General features: G+C 31.8%; 1 protein-coding gene across 1 annotated transcript in view; it reads right to left on the bottom strand.

Moving 5' to 3' along the window:
• The window catches only part of LOC133543619 (gamma-aminobutyric acid receptor subunit gamma-3-like), a 109,409-nt gene that overhangs the window by 29,759 nt on the left and 59,844 nt on the right, over positions 1-19,806 (bottom strand). The window contains exons 5-6 of the mRNA XM_061888301.1: positions 16,701-16,783; positions 12,547-12,684 (exon numbers count right to left, since the gene is read on the bottom strand). Coding sequence (XP_061744285.1) covers positions 12,547-12,684; positions 16,701-16,783 — 221 coding nt within the window. The remainder of the gene's footprint in view (positions 1-12,546; positions 12,685-16,700; positions 16,784-19,806) is intronic.

The following is a 19,806-nucleotide window of genomic DNA, read 5'->3' as shown; positions in this document are numbered from 1 at the left end:
TGTGTATGTGTATATATGTATGTATAATAAAAAATGTGTGTATGTGTATATATGTATGTATATTATATATGTGTGTATGTGTATATATGTATGTATAATAAAAAATGTGTGTATGTGTATATATGTATGTATATTATATATGTGTGTATGTGTATATATGTATGTGTATATATGTATGTATATTATATATGTGTGTATATGTATATATGTATGTATATTATATATGTGTGTATGTGTATATATGTATGTATATTATATATGTGTGTATGTGTATATATGTATGTATATTATATATGTGTGTATGTGTATATATGTATGTATATTATATGTGTGTATGTGTATATATGTATGTATATTATATATGTGTGTATGTGTATATATGTATGTATATTATATATGTGTAAGTGTATATATGTATGTATATTATATATGTGTGTATGTGTATATATGTATGTATAATAAAAAATGTGTGTATGTGTATATATGTATGTATATTATATATGTGTGTATGTGTATATATGTATGTATAATAAAAAATGTGTGTATGTGTATGTATGTATGTAAGTATATTGTATATGTGTGTATGTGTATATGTGTATGTATATTATATATGTGTGTATGTGTATATATGTATGTATAATAAAAAAATGTGTGTATGTGTATATATGTATGTATATTATATATGTGTGTATGTGTATATATGTATGTATATTATATATGTGTGTATGTGTATATATGTATGTATAATAAAAAATGTGTGTATGTGTATATATGTATGTATATTATATATGTGTGTATGTGTATATATGTATGTATAATAAAAAATGTGTGTATGTGTATATATGTATGTATATTATATATGTGTGTATGTGTATATATGTATGTGTATATATGTATGTATATTATATATGTGTGTATATGTATATATGTATGTATATTATATATGTGTGTATGTGTATATATGTATGTATATTATATATGTGTGTATGTGTATATATGTACAGTATGTATATTATATATGTGTGTATGTGTATATATGTATGTATATTATATATGTGTGTATGTGTATATATGTATGTATATTATATATGTGTGTACGTGTATATATGTATGTATATTATATATGTGTGTATATGTATATATGTATGTATATTATATATGTGTGTATGTGTATATGTATGTATAACAAAAAATGTGTGTATGTGTATACATATATGTATATTATATATGTGTGTATGTGTATATATGTATGTACAATAAAAAATGTGTGTATGTGTATATATGTATGTATATTATATATGTGTGTATGTGTATATATGGTTGTATATTATATATCTGTTTATGTGTATATATGTATGTATATTATATATGTGTGTATGTGTATATATGTATGTATATTATATATGTGTGTATGTGTATATATGTGTATGTGTATATATGTATGTATATTATATATGTGTGTATGTGTATATATGTATGTATATTATATATGTGTGCATGTGTATATATGTATGTATATTATATATGTGTGTGTATATGTATGTATATTATATATGTGTGTATGTGTATATATGTATGTATATTATATATGTGTGTATGTGTATATATGTATGTGTATATATGTATGTATATTATATATGTGTGTATGTGTATATATGTATGTATATTATATATGTGTGTATGTGTATATATGTATGTATATTATATATGTGTGTATGCGTATATATGTATGTATATTATATATGTGTGTATGTGTATATATGTATGTATATTGTATATGTGTGTATGTGTATATATGTATGTATATAATATATGTGTGTATGTGTATATATGTATGTATAATAAAAAAATGTGTGTATGTGTATATATGTATCTATATTATATATGTGTGTATGTGTATATATGTATGTATATTATATATGTGTGTATGTGTATATATGTATGTATAATAAAAAATGTGTGTATGTGTATATATGTATGTATATTATATATGTGTGTATGTGTATATATGTATGTATAATAAAAAATGTGTGTATGTGTATATATGTATGTATATTATATATGTGTGTATGTGTATATATGTATGTGTATATATGTATGTATATTATATATGTGTGTATGTGTATATATGTATGTATATTATATATGTGTGTATGTGTATATATGTATGTATATTATATATGTGTGTATGTGTATATATGTATGTATATTATATATGTGTAAGTGTATATATGTATGTATATTATATATGTGTGTATGTGTATACATGTATGTATAATAAAAAATGTGTGTATGTGTATATATGTATGTATATTATATATGTGTGTATTTATATATGTATGTATAATAAAAAATGTGTGTATGTGTATATATGTATGTATATTATATATGTGTGTATGTGTATATATGTATGTATATTATATATGTGTGTATGTGTATATATGTATGTATATTATATATGTGTGTATATGTATATATGTATGTATATTATATATGTGTGTATGTGTATATGTATGTATAACAAAAAATGTGTGTATGTGTATATATATATGTATATTATATATGTGTGTATGTGTATATATGTATGTACAATAAAAATGTGTGTATGTGTATATATGTATGTATATTATATATGTGTGTATGTGTATATATGGTTGTATATTATATATCTGTTTATGTGTATATATGTATGTATATTATATATGTATGTATATTATATATGTGTGTATGTGTATATATGTGTATATATGTATGTATATTATATATGTGTGTATGTGTATATATGTATGTATATTAAATATGTGTGTATGTGTATATATGTATGTATATTATATATGTGTGTATATATGTATGTATATTATATATGTGTGTATGTGTATATATGTATGTGTATATATGTATGTATATTATATATGTGTGTATGTGTATATATGTATGTGTATATATGTATGTATATTATATATGTGTGTATGTGTATATATGTATGTATATTATATATGTGTGTATGAGTATATATGTATGTATATTATATATGTGTGTATGTGTATATATGTATGTATATTATATATGTGTGTATGTGTATATATGTATGTGTATATATGTATGTATATTATATATGTGTGTATGTGTATATATGTATGTGTATATATGTATGTATATTATATATGTGTGTATGTGTATATATGTATGTATATTATATATGTGTGTATGTGTATATATGTATGTATATTATATATGTGTGTATGTGTATATATGTATGTATATTATATATGTGTGTATGTGTATATATGTATGATATATGTATGTATATTATATAAGTGTGTATGTGTATATATGTATGTATATTATATATGTGTGTATGTGTATATATGTATGTATATTATATATGTGTGTATGTGTATATATGTATGTATATTATATATGTGTGTATGTGTATATATGTATGTGTATTATACGTGTGTATGTGTATATATGTATGTATAATAAAAAATGTGTGTATGTGTATATATGTATGTATATTATATATGTGTGTATGTGTATATATGTATGTATATTGTATATGTGTGTATGTGTATATATGTGTGTGTGTGTATATATGTATGTATATTATATGTGTGTGTATGTGTATATATGTGTGTATGTGTATATATGTATGTATATTATATGTGTGTATGTGTATATATGTACGTATATTATATATGTGTGTATGTGTATATATGTATGTATATTATATATGTGTGTATGTGTATATATGTATGTATAATAAAAAAATGTGTGTATGTGTATATATGTATGTATATTATATATGTGTGTATGTGTATATATGTATGTATATTATATATGTGTGTATGTGTATATATGTATGTATATTATATATGTGTGTATATGTATGTATGTATATTATATATGTGTGTATGTGTATATATGTATGTATATTATATATGTGTGTATGTGTATATATGTATGTATATTATATATGTGTGTATGTGTATAAATGTATGTATAATAAAAAATGTGTGTATGTGTATATATGTATGTATATTATATATGTGTGTATGTGTATATATGTATGTATATTATATATGTGTGTATGTGTATATATGTATGTATATTATATGTGTGTATGTGTATATATGTATGTATATTATATATGTGTGTATATGTATATATGTATGTATATTATATATGTGTGTATATGTATATATGTATGTATATTATATATGTGTGTATGTGTATATATGTATGTATATCATATATGTGTGTATGTGTATATATGTATGTATATCATATATGTGTGTATGTGTATATATGTATGTATAATAAAAATGTGTGTATGTGTATATATGTATGTATATTATATATGTGTGTATGTGTATATATGTATGTATATTATACATGTGTGTATGTGTATATATTTATGTATATTATATATGTGTGTATGTGTATATATGTATGTATAATAAAAAATGTGTGTATGTGTATATATGTATGTATATTTTATATGTGTGTATGTGTATATATGTGTGTATGTGTATATATGTATGTATATTATATGTGTGTGTATGTGTATATATGTGTGTATGTGTATATATGTATGTATATTATATGTGTGTATGTGTATATATGTGTATATATGTATGTATATTATATATGTGTGTATGTGTATATATGTATGTATATTAAATATGTGTGTATGTGTATATATGTATGTATATTATATATGTGTGTATATATGTATGTATATTATATATGTGTGTATGTGTATATATGTATGTGTATATATGTATGTATATTATATATGTGTGTATGTGTATATATGTATGTGTATATATGTATGTATATTATATATGTGTGTATGTGTATATATGCATGTATAATAAAAAATGTGTGTATGTGTATATATGTATGTATATTATATATGTGTGTATGTGTATGTATGTATGTATATTGTATATGTGTGTATGTGTATATATGTATGTATATTATATATGTGTGTATGTGTATATATGCATGTATAATAAAAAATGTGTGTATGTGTATATATGTATGTATATTATATATGTGTGTATGTGTATGTATGTATGTATATTGTATATGTGTGTATGTGTATATATGTATGTATATTATATATGTGTGTATGTGTATATATGTATGTATAATAAAAAATGTGTGTATGTGTATATATGTATGTATATTTTATATGTGTGTATGTGTATATATGTGTGTATGTGTATATATGTAAGTATATTATATGTGTGTGTATGTGTATATATGTGTGTATGTGTATATATGTATGTATATTATATGTGTGTATGTGTATATATGTATGTATATTATATATGTGTGTATGTGTATATATGCATGTATAATAAAAAATTGTGTGTATGTGTATATATGTATGTACATTATATATGTGTGTATGTGTATGTATGTATGTATATTGTATACGTGTGTATGTGTATATATGTATGTATATTATATATGTGTGTATGTGTATATATGTATGTATAATAAAAAAATGTGTGTATGTGTATATATGTATGTATATTATATATGTGTGTATGTGTATATATGTATGTATATTATATATGTGTGTATGTGTATATATGTATGTATAATAAAAAATGTGTGTATGTGTATATATGTATGTATAATAAAAAATGTGTGTATGTGTATATATGTATGTATATTATATATGTGTGTATGTGTATATATGTATGTGTATATATGTATGTATATTATATATGTGTGTATATGTATATATGTATGTATATTATATATGTGTGTATGTGTATATATGTATGTATCTTATATATGTGTGTATGTGTATATATGTATGTATATTATATATGTGTGTATGTGTATATATGTATGTATATTACATGTGTGTATGTGTATATATGTATGTATATTATATATGTGTGTATGTGTATATATGTATGTATATTATGTGTGTAAGTGTATATATGTATGTATATTATATATGTGTGTATGTGTATATATGTATGTATAATAAAAAATGTGTGTATGTGTATATATGTATGTATATTATATATGTGTGTATGTGTATATATGTATGTATATTATATATGTGTATATATGTATGTATATTATATATGTGTGTATGTGTATATGTATGTATAACAAAAAATGTGTGTATGTGTATATATATATATGTATATTATATATGTGTGTATGTGTATATATGTATGTACAATAAAAAGTGTGTGTATGTGTATATATGTATGTATATTATATATGTGTGTATGTGTATATATGGTTGTATATTATATATCTGTTTATGTGTATATATGTATGTATATTATATATGTATGTATATTATATATGTGTGTATGTGTATATATGTGTATGTGTATATATGTATGTATATTATATATGTGTGTATGTGTATATATGTATGTATATTATATATGTGTGTATGTGTATATATGTATGTATATTATATATGTGTGTACGTGTATATATGTATGTATATTATATATGTGTGTATGTGTATATATGTATGTATATTATATATGTGTGTATATATGTATGTATATTATATATGTGTGTATGTGTATATATGTATGTGTATATATGTATGTATATTATACATGTGTGTATGTGTATATATGTATGTGTATATATGTATGTATATTATATATGTGTGTATGTGTATATATGTATGTATATTATATATGTGTGTATGAGTATATATGTATGTATATTATATATGTGTGTATGTGTATATATGTATGTATATTATATATGTGTGTATGTGTATATATGTATGTATATTATATATGTGTGTATGTGTATATATGTGTGTATGTGTATATATGTATGTGTATTATATATGTGTGTATGTGTATATATGTATGTGTATTATATATGTGTGTATGTGTATATATGTATGTATAATAAAAAATGTGTGTATGTGTATATAGTATGTATGTATATTATATATGTGTGTATGTGTATATATGTATGTATATTATATATGTGTGTATGTGTATATATGTATGTATATTATATATGTGTGTATGTGTATATATGTGTGTATGTGTATATATGTATGTATATTATATGTGTGTATGTGTATATATGTGTGTACGTGTATATATGTATGTATATTATATATGTGTGTATGTGTATATACTGTATGTATGTATATTATATATGTGTGTATGTGTATATATGTATGTATATTATATATATGTGTATGTGTATATATGTATGTATATTATATATGTGTGTATGTGTATATATGTATGTATATTATATATGTGTGTATGTGTATATATGTATGTATAATAAAAAATGTGTGTATGTGTATACATGTATGTATATGTGTGTATGTGTATATATGTGTGTATGTGTATATATGTATGTATATTATATGTGTGTGTATGTGTATATATGTGTGTATGTGTATATATGTATGTATATTATATGTGTGTATGTGTATATATGTGTGTATGTGTATATATGTATGTATATTATATGTGTGTGTATGTGTATATATGTGTGTATGTGTATATATGTATGTATATTATATGTGTGTATGTGTATATATGTGTGTATGTGTATATATGTATGTATATTATATATGTGTGTATGTGTATATATGTATGTATATTATATATGTGTGTATGTGTATATATGTATGTATAATAAAAAATGTGTGTATGTGTATATATGTACGTATATTATATGTGTGTATGTGTATATATGTATGTATAATAAAAAATGTGTGTATGTGTATATATGTATGTATATTATATATGTGTGTATGTGTATGTATGTATGTATGTATATTGTATATGTGTGTATGTGTATATGTGTATGTATATTATATATGTGTGTATGTGTATATATGTATGTATAATAAAAAAATGTGTGTATGTGTATATATGTATGTATATTATATATGTGTGTATGTGTATATATGTATGTATATTATATATGTGTGTATGTGTATATATGTATGTATAATAAAAAATGTGTGTATGTGTATATATGTATGTATATTATATATGTGTGTATGTGTATATATGTATGTATAATAAAAAATGTGTGTATGTGTATATATGTATGTATATTATATATGTGTGTATGTGTATATATGTATGTGTATATATGTATGTATATTATATATGTGTGTATATGTATATATGTATGTATATTATATATGTGTGTATGTGTATATATGTATGTATATTATATATGTGTGTATGTGTATATATGTATGTATATTATATATGTGTGTATGTGTATATATGTATGTATATTATATGTGTGTATGTGTATATATGTATGTATATTATATATGTGTGTATGTGTATATATGTATGTATATTATATATGTGTAAGTGTATATATGTATGTATAATATATATGTGTGTATGTGTATATATGTATGTATAATAAAAAATGTGTGTATGTGTATATATGTATGTATATTATATATGTGTGTATGTGTATATATGTATGTATAATAAAAAATGTGTGTATGTGTATATATGTATGTATATTATATATGTGTGTATGTGTATATATGTATGTATATTATATATGTGTGTATGTGTATATATGTATGTATATTATATATGTGTGTACGTGTATATATGTATGTATATTATATATGTGTGTATATGTATATATATTATATATGTGTGTATGTGTATATGTATGTATAACAAAAAATGTGTGTATGTGTATACATATATGTATATTATATATGTGTGTATGTGTATATATGTATGTACAATAAAAAATGTGTGTATGTGTATATATGTATGTATATTATATATGTGTGTATGTGTATATATGGTTGTATATTATATATCTGTTTATGTGTATATATGTATGTATATTATATATGTGTGTATGTGTATATATGTATGTATATTATATATGTGTGTATGTGTATATATGTGTATGTGTATATATGTATGTATATTATATATGTGTGTATGTGTATATATGTATGTATATTATATATGTGTGCATGTGTATATATGTATGTATATTATACTGTATATGTGTGTATGTGTATATATGTATGTATATTATATACAGTATGTGTGTATATATGTATGTATATTATATATGTGTGTATGTGTATATATGTATGTGTATATATGTATGTATATTATATATGTGTGTATGTGTATATATGTATGTGTATATATGTATGTATATTATATATGTGTGTATGTGTATATATGTATGTATATTATATATGTGTGTATGTGTATATATGTATGTATATTATATATGTGTGTATGCGTATATATGTATGTATATTATATATGTGTGTATGTGTATATATGTATGTATATTATACATGTGTGTATGTGTATATATGTATGTGTATATATGTATGTATATTATATATGTGTGTATGTGTATACATGTATGTATATTATATATGTGTGTATGTGTATATATGTATGTATAATAAAAAATGTGTGTATGTGTATATATGTATGTATATTATATATGTGTGTATGTGTATATATGTATGTATATTGTATATGTGTATATATGTGTGTATGTGTATAATTGTATGTATATTATATGTGTGTGTATGTGTATATATGTGTGTATGTGTATATATGTATGTATATTGTATACGTGTATATATGTGTGTATGTGTATATATGTATGTATATTATATGTGTGTGTATGTGTATATATGTGTGTATGTGTATATATGTATGTATATTATATATGTGTGTATGTGTATATATGTATTTATATTATATATGTGTGTATATTATATATATGTGCGCATGCGTCAATCTAGACGGCCGCTGCTGCAGTTCGCTCCGTCTTTGTCTTTGTTCGTTTTGTACTTTTGTATATTTTTACATTTAATATACATTTACTTTTATCAAGTCGTGCACTTCTAAACATGCAGTTTAGAAGTCTTTTGTTCGTCCTACTGACGGTGGGGACGCTACTTATGAGCTCAGACGGGCAACAACAGCGGAGAGGCTCTTTCATCTACACCAGGGAACAGTTGTTAGCGGCACCAGTTATTAACATCCAGTTAATGGACCCGGCGCTAACTAACCACATCCCGGAGGAGCTAAAAAGGACTTATGGAGGTTCTCGTGGCTTTCGAGGGAAAGGGAGACGCTCGAGACAGAAGAGGGCTGAAGCAAGGAGGGAGCGAAGGAGATATAAATGATAAATGGGTTGTACTTGTATAGCGCTTTTCTACCTTCAAGGTACTCAAAGCGCTTTGACACTACTTCCACATTTACCCATTTACACACACATTCACACACTGTTGGAGGGAGCTGCCATGCAAGGCGCCAACCAGCACCCATCAGGAGCAAGGGTGAAGTGTCTTGCTCAGGACACAACGGACGTGACGAGGTTGGTACTAGGTGGGAATTGAATCAGGGACGCTCGGGTTGCGCACGGCCACTCTCCCCACTGCTTATAGAGACGTTACTATCCGGAACATCGTCTCATTAAAACACATTAGGCTACACTCACGATATTCTTTCTGACTACCGGCAAGCACCGACAACTCATCCATTTTATTTGCCAGAGAGCGCACGTTACCCATGACGACGGAAGGAATATATGGTTTATATATACAGAGTCTCGGAAAACTGGCGTGCACAAGCGATCCCTCATTGTGCACGCCAGCTTTCCGAGACTCTTATTTTGTTAGCGCAGGCAGCATGAAGCAGGGCTTTTATTGTGAAGATAGGAAATGTGCAGTCGGCCTTTAGAGTTTTGACGGCAGGGACGGCGCGAAAGTCTGTTGAAATAAAAAGTGTTTCTCGCCTTCCTCTCTGTCATTTTTTCATAATAATGAACTGGCAGCAGCCAGCGTCATCTCACAAGACCCTCGGGTGCCGTGAATGTCAATCAAGCAAGCTACGGAATTTGCCGCCAATGTTTTTCTTGTAAAGTGTATGGAAGCTGGATGAATTAGATGCCAAAAACCAACCACTTTCATGTGGTATTGTACAGAAAGGACAACTTTTTTTCTCTCCTCCATTTGAAAATGTGGGCGTTATCATCATTACTGTCTGATTCCAATCAATGCAAGTCATCAGAATCAGGTAATACACCAACTTATATTCTTGTCTTTGTGAAAGAAAGACATCTATATGTGTTACACATGCTTGTATTATCATTAAACACATTTAACTTGTTTACAAAAATGTCTCTTTCATAAATAAATAAATATAAATGATATATATAAATGAGGTAGATCCCCTCGAGTTGGTCAATTGAAAAGTAGCTCGCCTGCAGAAAAAGTGTGGGCACCCCTGTTGTACATTTTTGTCCGACCACTTTCCTTTTTTGCTCGACATAGTTAGTATGGATTAAAATATCAAGAAATAGATCACACGACGTACTACCACGACTGTCACATTGACTACGGAGTGTACTAAATTCCCCACAACACTGATTGGCCAAGCAATGTATCACCTGCAGCCAGTAATGGCCAAGTGGGGCGTGTCATCACGAATTGACACGATGAGTTGGGTGTGTCTTGCCCTCCGCGGCAGAAGCTCCGCTGAACCCCTGAGACCGACTCATCGAACCCTAAGGGTTCGATCGAACCCCGGTTAAGAACCACTGGTCTGTATGCCATGGCTCGCAGACTGGACAAGTTGGTAGAGAAGGCCGGTAACGTGGTTGGAGTGGAGCTGGACTCTCTGGCGGTGGTGTCAGAGAGAGGAGAAGTCTAGCAAAACTCCTAGCCATTATGGACAACACCTCCCACCCACTACACTCGGACTTTGCGGAGAAAAATGAGCACGTTCAGTGGAAGGCTCAGACTCCCAAAATGTAACACGGAACGACACAGGAGGTCCTTCATACCGACAGCCATCAGACTGTATAATGCCTATGCGGGACATATTAAATGGGTTGTACTTGTATAGCGCTTTTCTACCTTCAAGGTACTCAAAGCGCTTTGACACTACTTCCACATTTACCCATTCACACACACATTCACACACTGATGGAGGGAGCTGCCATGCAAGGCGCCAACCAGCACCCATCAGGAGCAAGGGTGAAGTGTCTTGCTCAGGACACAACGGACGTGACGAGGTTGGTACTACGTGGGAATTGAACCCGGGACCCTCGGGTTGCGCACGGCCACTCTTCCACTGCGCCACGCCGTCCCTATGTTCCTTGACTGCACTTAAATGTAGAATATATTTATATTATTCATATATTATATATTACATATATAATATATGTTATATTTTATTTATTATTATTATTGTCTATTGTGAGCAAACTGTGGTGCTGAATTTTCCCCAGGTATTAATAAAGTACTTTCTATTCTATTCTATTCTATTCTATCTATTATATATGTGTACATATGTATGTATATTATATATGTGTGTACATTATATATGTGTGTATGTGTATATATGTATGTATATTATATATGTGTGTATGTGTATACATGTATGTTGATTATGTATGTACATGTGTGTGTGTATTATGTATGTATTTATATTATAAATGTATGTATATTATGTATGAGCATGAAAATACCTGCTGTGGTGGTTATGATGTCAGACGTGTTTCTGAGGCCCAGGAAGTCAAACTGATAAAGTCGCCAAGACTTTTGGTCGGCCGCTTCCACGGAGTTCCTTCTCCACTTGTACACCATCTCCTCTCTCGGGTATCCATCTGTATCGCACACATCATCAACTTGTAGTCACCCGTATCACACTTACACATGTATCACACTTACACCGGTATCATACCTACACCTGTATCAGACTTACACCTGTATCACAGCTACACCTATTTAACACTTACACCTGTTTCACATCTACACATGTATCACACCCACACATGTATCACGTCTACATTTGTATCACACCTACACCTGTATCACACACACATCTGCATCACATCTACACATGTATTTCACCTACATCTCATCTACACATGTATCACTCCCACACCTGCGTCACACCTACACATGTATGACACCTACACCTGTATCACACCTTCACATGTACCACATCTAATCATACATCACATCTACACCTGTATCACACCTACACCTGTATCACACTTGCATCACACCTTCACATGTGTCGCACATACACCTGCATCACACCTACACATGTATAACACACACCTGTATCACACCTACACCTATAGCACACTTACACATGTATCACACCTACATATGTATCACACCTACATATTAGAGACGCGCGGATAGGCAATTATATCATCCGCAACCGCATCACCAAAGTCGTCATCCACCCGCCGCCCACCCGAACCAACATTTAATCCGAACCGTACCCGCCCGCCAACCACCCGCTGAAATACATCAGAGGTCGGCCACCTTTACCACTCACAGAGCTATTTAAACCGGTTTCACAGAGTAATGAAGACAATTGGAGCCGCTAACTGTCTCGCGAATATCCAATTTGCGTTCATCCTGATGACAAGAATATGGGCGTGCTGTGTAGCCATTGCCTTTGACACCTTCAACATGTACAAACCGATTGTTAGTCCGACAACATGTTGTGTGCAGCTTCTGCAATCACACGTACAAGATTGAAAGGCATACTGGGTGACAGAGAGTACACTGATGGTTGTGATATAAACAACTTTAACACTTACTAATATGCGCCACGCTGTGAAGCCACACCAAACAAGATTGACAAACACATTTCGGGAAAACATCCTCACAGTAACACAACATGAACGCAACACAACAAATACCCAGAATCCTTTGTATCCGTGACAATTCCTGAATATATTTTACACCGCCGCGCCCCCAACCCTGCACACCTTACCGACGCATGGGGGGGGGCGGTGGATGGTTGGCGGGGTTTGCTGCTAGCAGGGTGTATAAAATAGTCCGGAATTGTCACTGATACAAAGGATTCTGGGTATCTGTTGTGTTGCGTTTATGTTGTGTTACTGTGAGGATGTTCTCCCGAAATGTGTTTGTCAATCTTGTTTGGTGTGGCTTCACAGCGTGGCGCATATTACTAAGAGTGTTAAAATTGTTTATATCACAACCATTAGTGTCACCCAGTATGCCTTCCAGTCGTGTGCGTGTTGCCGCAGAAGCCACAGACAACATGATGCTGGACTGACAAGCAGATCGTACTTGTTGTAGAAGGTGACAAAGTCAATGGCTTCATAGCCCGCCCTAATACTTATTATCTGGGTGACTGCCGGCAGTTATTCTACAGAATAATAGCGTCTCTTATTGTCTTCTTCGCTTTGTGACACGGGTCTTAAATGGCCCTTTGAATGGCAAAGGATATCGATCCCAGAACCATGTATATCAAATATTTCCGGATGGTTCAACCGCCACCCGCCTGAATCCAATTAAAATCTATTTTTTCGTCATATCACCCGCCCGACTTGCGGTTTATCCGCGGACTCCGCAGATGAGACCGCAAACCGCGCATCTCTACAACACATGTATCACACTTACACATGTATCACACTTACACATGTATCACACTTTCACGTGTATCACACTTACACATGTATCACACCTACACATGTATCACACCTACACCTGTATCACACCTACAAATGTATCACACTTCCACATGTATCACACCTACACCTGTAACACATGTACAAATGTATCACACCTACACATGTATCACATCTTAACCTGTGTCACACCTATACATGCATCACACATACACATGTATCACATCTACACCTGTATCACACCTACACTTGTATCACATCTACACCTGCATCACACCTATACCTGTAACACATGTACAAATGTATCACACCTACACTTGAATCACACCTACACCTATAGCACACCTACACATGTATCACACTTACACATGTATCACACCTACACCTGTATCACACCTACACCTGTATCACACATACACATGTATCACACTTACAAATATATCACACCTACACCTGTATCACACCTACACATGTATCACACTTACAAATGTATCACACCTACACCTGTATCACACCTACACATGTATCACACCTACAAATGTATCACACTTCCACATGTATCACACCCACACCTGTAACACATGTACAAATGTATCACACTTCCACATGTATCACATCTTAACCTGTGTCACACCTATACATGTATCACATCTACACCTGTATCACACCTACACATATATCTCACATACACCTGTATCAGACCTACACCTATAGCACACTTACACATGTATCACACATACACATGTATCACACCTACACCTGTATCACACCTACACCTGTATCACACTTACACGTATATCTCACCTAAGCCTGTATCACAACTACACCTGTATCACACCTATACCTATAGCACACTTACACATGTATCACACATACACATGTATCACACCTACACATGTATCACACCTACACCTGTATCACACCTACACATGTATCACACCTACACATGTATCACACCTACACATGTATCACACCTACACATGTATCACACTTACAAATGTATCACACCTGTACACCTGTACACACCTACACATTTATCACACTTCCACATGTATCACACCTACACCTGTAACACATGTACAAATGTATCACACCTACACATGTATCACATCTTAACCTGTGTCACACCTACACATGTATCACATCTTAACCTGTGTCACACCTATACATGTATCACACATACACATGTATCACATCTACACCTGTATCACACCTACACATATATCTCACCTACACTTGTATCACACCTACACCTATAGCACACTTACACATGTATCACACATACACATGTATCACACCTACACCTATAGCACACTTACACATGTATCACACATACACATGTATCACACCTACACCTGTATCACACTTACACATATATCTCACCTAAGTCTGTATCACACCTACACCTGTATCACACCTACACCTGTATCACACCTACACCTATAGCACACTTACACATGTATCACACATACACATGTATCACACCTACACCTGTATCACACTTACACATATATCTCACCTAAGCCTGTATCTCACCTACACCTGTATCACACCTACACCTATAGCACACTTACACATGTATCACACATACACATGTATCACACCCACACCTGTATCACACTTACACATATATCTCACCTAAGCCTATATCACACCTACACCTGTATCACACTTACACCTGTATCACACCTACAACTGTATCACATCTTCACCTGTATTAAACACAATGTCTGCTAATGACGACACTCTGCCAGGATGCAAGGATTGAATGAAGGAAGTACGGAAGGAAAGATGGAAGTAAGGAAAGAGAGAAGGAAGCGAGGAATAAGGAAGCCAGGTGGGAGGAAAGGAGAAAAGGATGAAACGAAGGAATAAAAAGGCGGACGGGAAGGAAGCAAGGTAGGAAGGAAGCAAGGAAAGAGAGATTTGGCAACAAGGAAAGAAGGTAGGAAGGAGGAAGAGAAGGAAGAAATGAAGGATTGAAGTAAGGAAGAAAGGGAAAAAGAAGGGATGCAAGGAAGGAAGAAAGGAATGAAACAAAGAAGGAAGGAAGGAATGAATATGAGGGTTTTTGTTGAAGCGTTGCCACGGTGACAACAAACTGGGGTCAGTTGGTATGCAGATGAAATGAGTTGGAGCAAAGTGATTGTTTCCATGACGACGGCCGAAAAAGCTCAAGTCCTGGTCCAGATCGGCCGACTTTCAGCACTCGTGTGCGTACTCACAGCTGGAGAAGATGAGCGGGCACGAGTGCTGGTCCATGGGGAAGTTGTGCAGCTGCAGCTGGCACTCGGCCTTGATGGTCAGTCTGCAAACACACCAGCAATAATCAAGCTCTTCTTCTTCCATCTTGTCAACAAACAACTTAGGAGAGGGGTGTCCAAAGTGTGGCCCCGGGGGCCATTTGTGGCCCGCAGATAACGTTTTTTTTGGCCAGCAGCACATTGTCCAAATAAAATCAGACACATAAAACAACAGTAAAAATGTAAGCATAATAAGCAAACATGGTAGTTTGATTTAATAATAATAATTGATACTAATAATTAATATAAAACAGTTTTGTCTGTAAATTTATGTTGGCCCTTTGTGGAAAAATTTGGACACCCCTGACTTAAGTACTTGTATAGCGCTTTTCTACCTTCAAGGTACTCAAAGCGCTTTTGACAATATTTCCACATTCAGCCATACACACACACACATTCACACACTGATGGAGGGAGCTGCCATGCAAGACCCTAACCACGAACCATCAGGAGCAAGGGTGAAGTGTCTTGCTCAAGGACACAACGGATCGTGACGAGGTTGGTAGAAGGTGGGGATTGAACAAGGAACCCTCAGGTTGCTAGCACGGCCACTCTCCCAACTTGGCCACATTCTACTAGTAAAAAATGATTTCCATCCATCCATTTTCTACCGCTTATTCCCTTTTCGGGGTCGCGGGGGGCGCTGGCGCCTATCTCAGCTACAATCGGGCGAAAGGCAGGGTACACCCTGGACAAGTCGCTACCTCATCGCAGGGCCTAAAAAATGATTTGCAAGTACAAAAATAATTTTCTGCATGTAAACACAATTATCTGCAAGTTAAATAGCGGGTAAAACACAATATATACATGTTCATTTAAAAAAACGATTTGCGAGTTTCAAAACAGTTTTCTGCAGGTAAAACAAAACAATTTATTCAACAAAAAAAGTTTTGCAAGTATTAAAAACACTTCTGCAAGTAAAAACACAATTACATGCAAGTAAAAAAAATCGATTCGCAAGTTTAAAAAAATATATTTATATAAAAAAACGATTTACAAGTTTAAAAAAAGTTTTTGCAAGTAAAAAAAAAAATCAATTTTAATAAAAGCATTAAAAAGTACAAAAAAAACAACTACTTTCTGCAAGTAAAAATGTATTCTACTATTCAAAACAATTCACAAGTATAAAAGCTCTTTGAGGCATTTGTGATTAAGGGCTCTATAAATAAATGACAGACGATTTGCATGTTTAAAAAAATCATTTAAAAAAACGATTTGCAAGTTTAAAAACTGTTTTCTGCAAGTAAAAAAATATTTCACAAGGTAAAAAAAAAGGCATTTGTGATTAACTGCTGTATAAACAAACTTTGAATTGATTTGATTGATAAAATCCATTTTCTGAAAATAACCTTTTAAAAAGTAAATAAAATATATATATAAAAAAAAACATTTGCGAGTGAAAAAAATATTCTACTAGTAAAAAACGATTTGCAAGTATATATGCAATTTTCTGCAAAAAAACAAACAAAAAAAAATTTGCAAATACAAAAAAAAGTTTAAAAAAACGATTTGCAAGTTTAAAAACTGTTTTCTTCATTAAGACTTCAAGACTTAATGAAGTCTTCCTTGCGAGTCAAAGTGAGGCTGCTTAAAGCAGCGCACAAGTGCCGCTTCTCTGAAGACCAGCGAGACAAAGTGAGGCCGATCAAAGCAGCGCACGAGTACCGCCTCTTTAAAAACCAGCGAGACAAAGTGAGGCCGATTAATGTAGTGCACGAGTGTCGCATTTTTAAAGAACAGCAAGACAAAGTGAGGCCGATTAAAGCAGTGCACGAGTGCTGCCTCTTGAAATATTTATTGGAGTTTTCCTTGCAAGGGAAAGTGAGGCCGATTAGAGCAGCGCACGAGTGCCGCCTCTTTAAAGATTTATTGGAGTTTTCCTTGCGAGGCAAAGTGAGGATGATCAAAGCAGCGCACGAGTGCCGCCTCTTTAAAAACCAGCGAGACAAAGTGAGGCCGATTAATGTAGTGCACGAGTGCCGCATTTTTAAAGAGCAGCAAGACAAAGTGAGGCCGATTAATGTAGCGCAGCGCATGAGTGCCATCTCTTTAAAAAACAGCGAGACAAAGTGAGGCTGATTACAGCAGCACACGAGTGTTGCCTCTATAAAAACCAGCGAGACAAAGTGAGGCCGATTAATGTAGTGCACGAGTGCCGCATTTTTAAAGAGCAGCAAGACAAAGTGAGGCCGATTAATGTAGCGCAGCGCATGAGTGCCATCTCTTTAAAAAACAGCGAGACAAAGTGAGGCTGATTACAGCAGCACACGAGTGTTGCCTCTATAAAAAACCAGCAGGACAAAGTGAGGCCGATTAATGTAAAGCACGAGTACCGCCTGTTTAAAGAGCAGCAAGAAAAAGTGAGGCCAAAGAAGCAGTGCATGAGTGCCGCCTCTTTAAAGTTTTGATTGAGTTTCCCTTGCGAGGGAAAGTGAGGTCGATTAAAGCAGCGCACGAGTGTCGCCTCTTTAAAAATTTATTGGAGTTTTCCTTGCGAGGCAAAATGAGGCTGAGCAAACCAACGCACGAGTGCCGCCGCTTTACAGACCACTGAGACAAAGTGAGGCTAATTAAGGCAGCGCACAAGTGCGGCCTCTTTAAAGACCAGCGAGACAAAGTAAGGCTGATTAAAGCAGCGCACGAGTGCCGCCTCTTTAAAGAGCAGCAAGACAAAGTGAGGCTGATTAAAACCGCGCACCAGTGCCGCCTCTTTTCAGACCAGCGGGACAATGTGAGGCAGATTAAAGCAGCGCACGAGTGCCGCCTCTTTAAAGACACTGAGACAAATTGAGTCCAATTAAAACAGCACACGAGTGCTGCCTCTTTAAAGAGCAACGAGATAAAGCGAGGCTGATTAAAGCAGCGCACGAGTGCCACCTCTTTAAAGAGCAGCGAGACAAAGTGAGGCTGATTAAAGCAGCGCACGAGTGCCGCCTCTTTAAAGACACTGAGACAAATTGAGTCCGATTAAAACAGCACACGAGTGCTGCCTCTTTAAAGACCAGCGAGACAAAGGGAGGCCGGTTAG

The sequence above is a fragment of the Nerophis ophidion genome, linkage group LG26, assembly GCF_033978795.1.
Source record: "Nerophis ophidion isolate RoL-2023_Sa linkage group LG26, RoL_Noph_v1.0, whole genome shotgun sequence".
Taxonomy (NCBI): Eukaryota; Metazoa; Chordata; class Actinopteri; order Syngnathiformes; family Syngnathidae; genus Nerophis; species Nerophis ophidion.
This window is presented reverse-complemented; position numbering and strand designations above follow the sequence as displayed.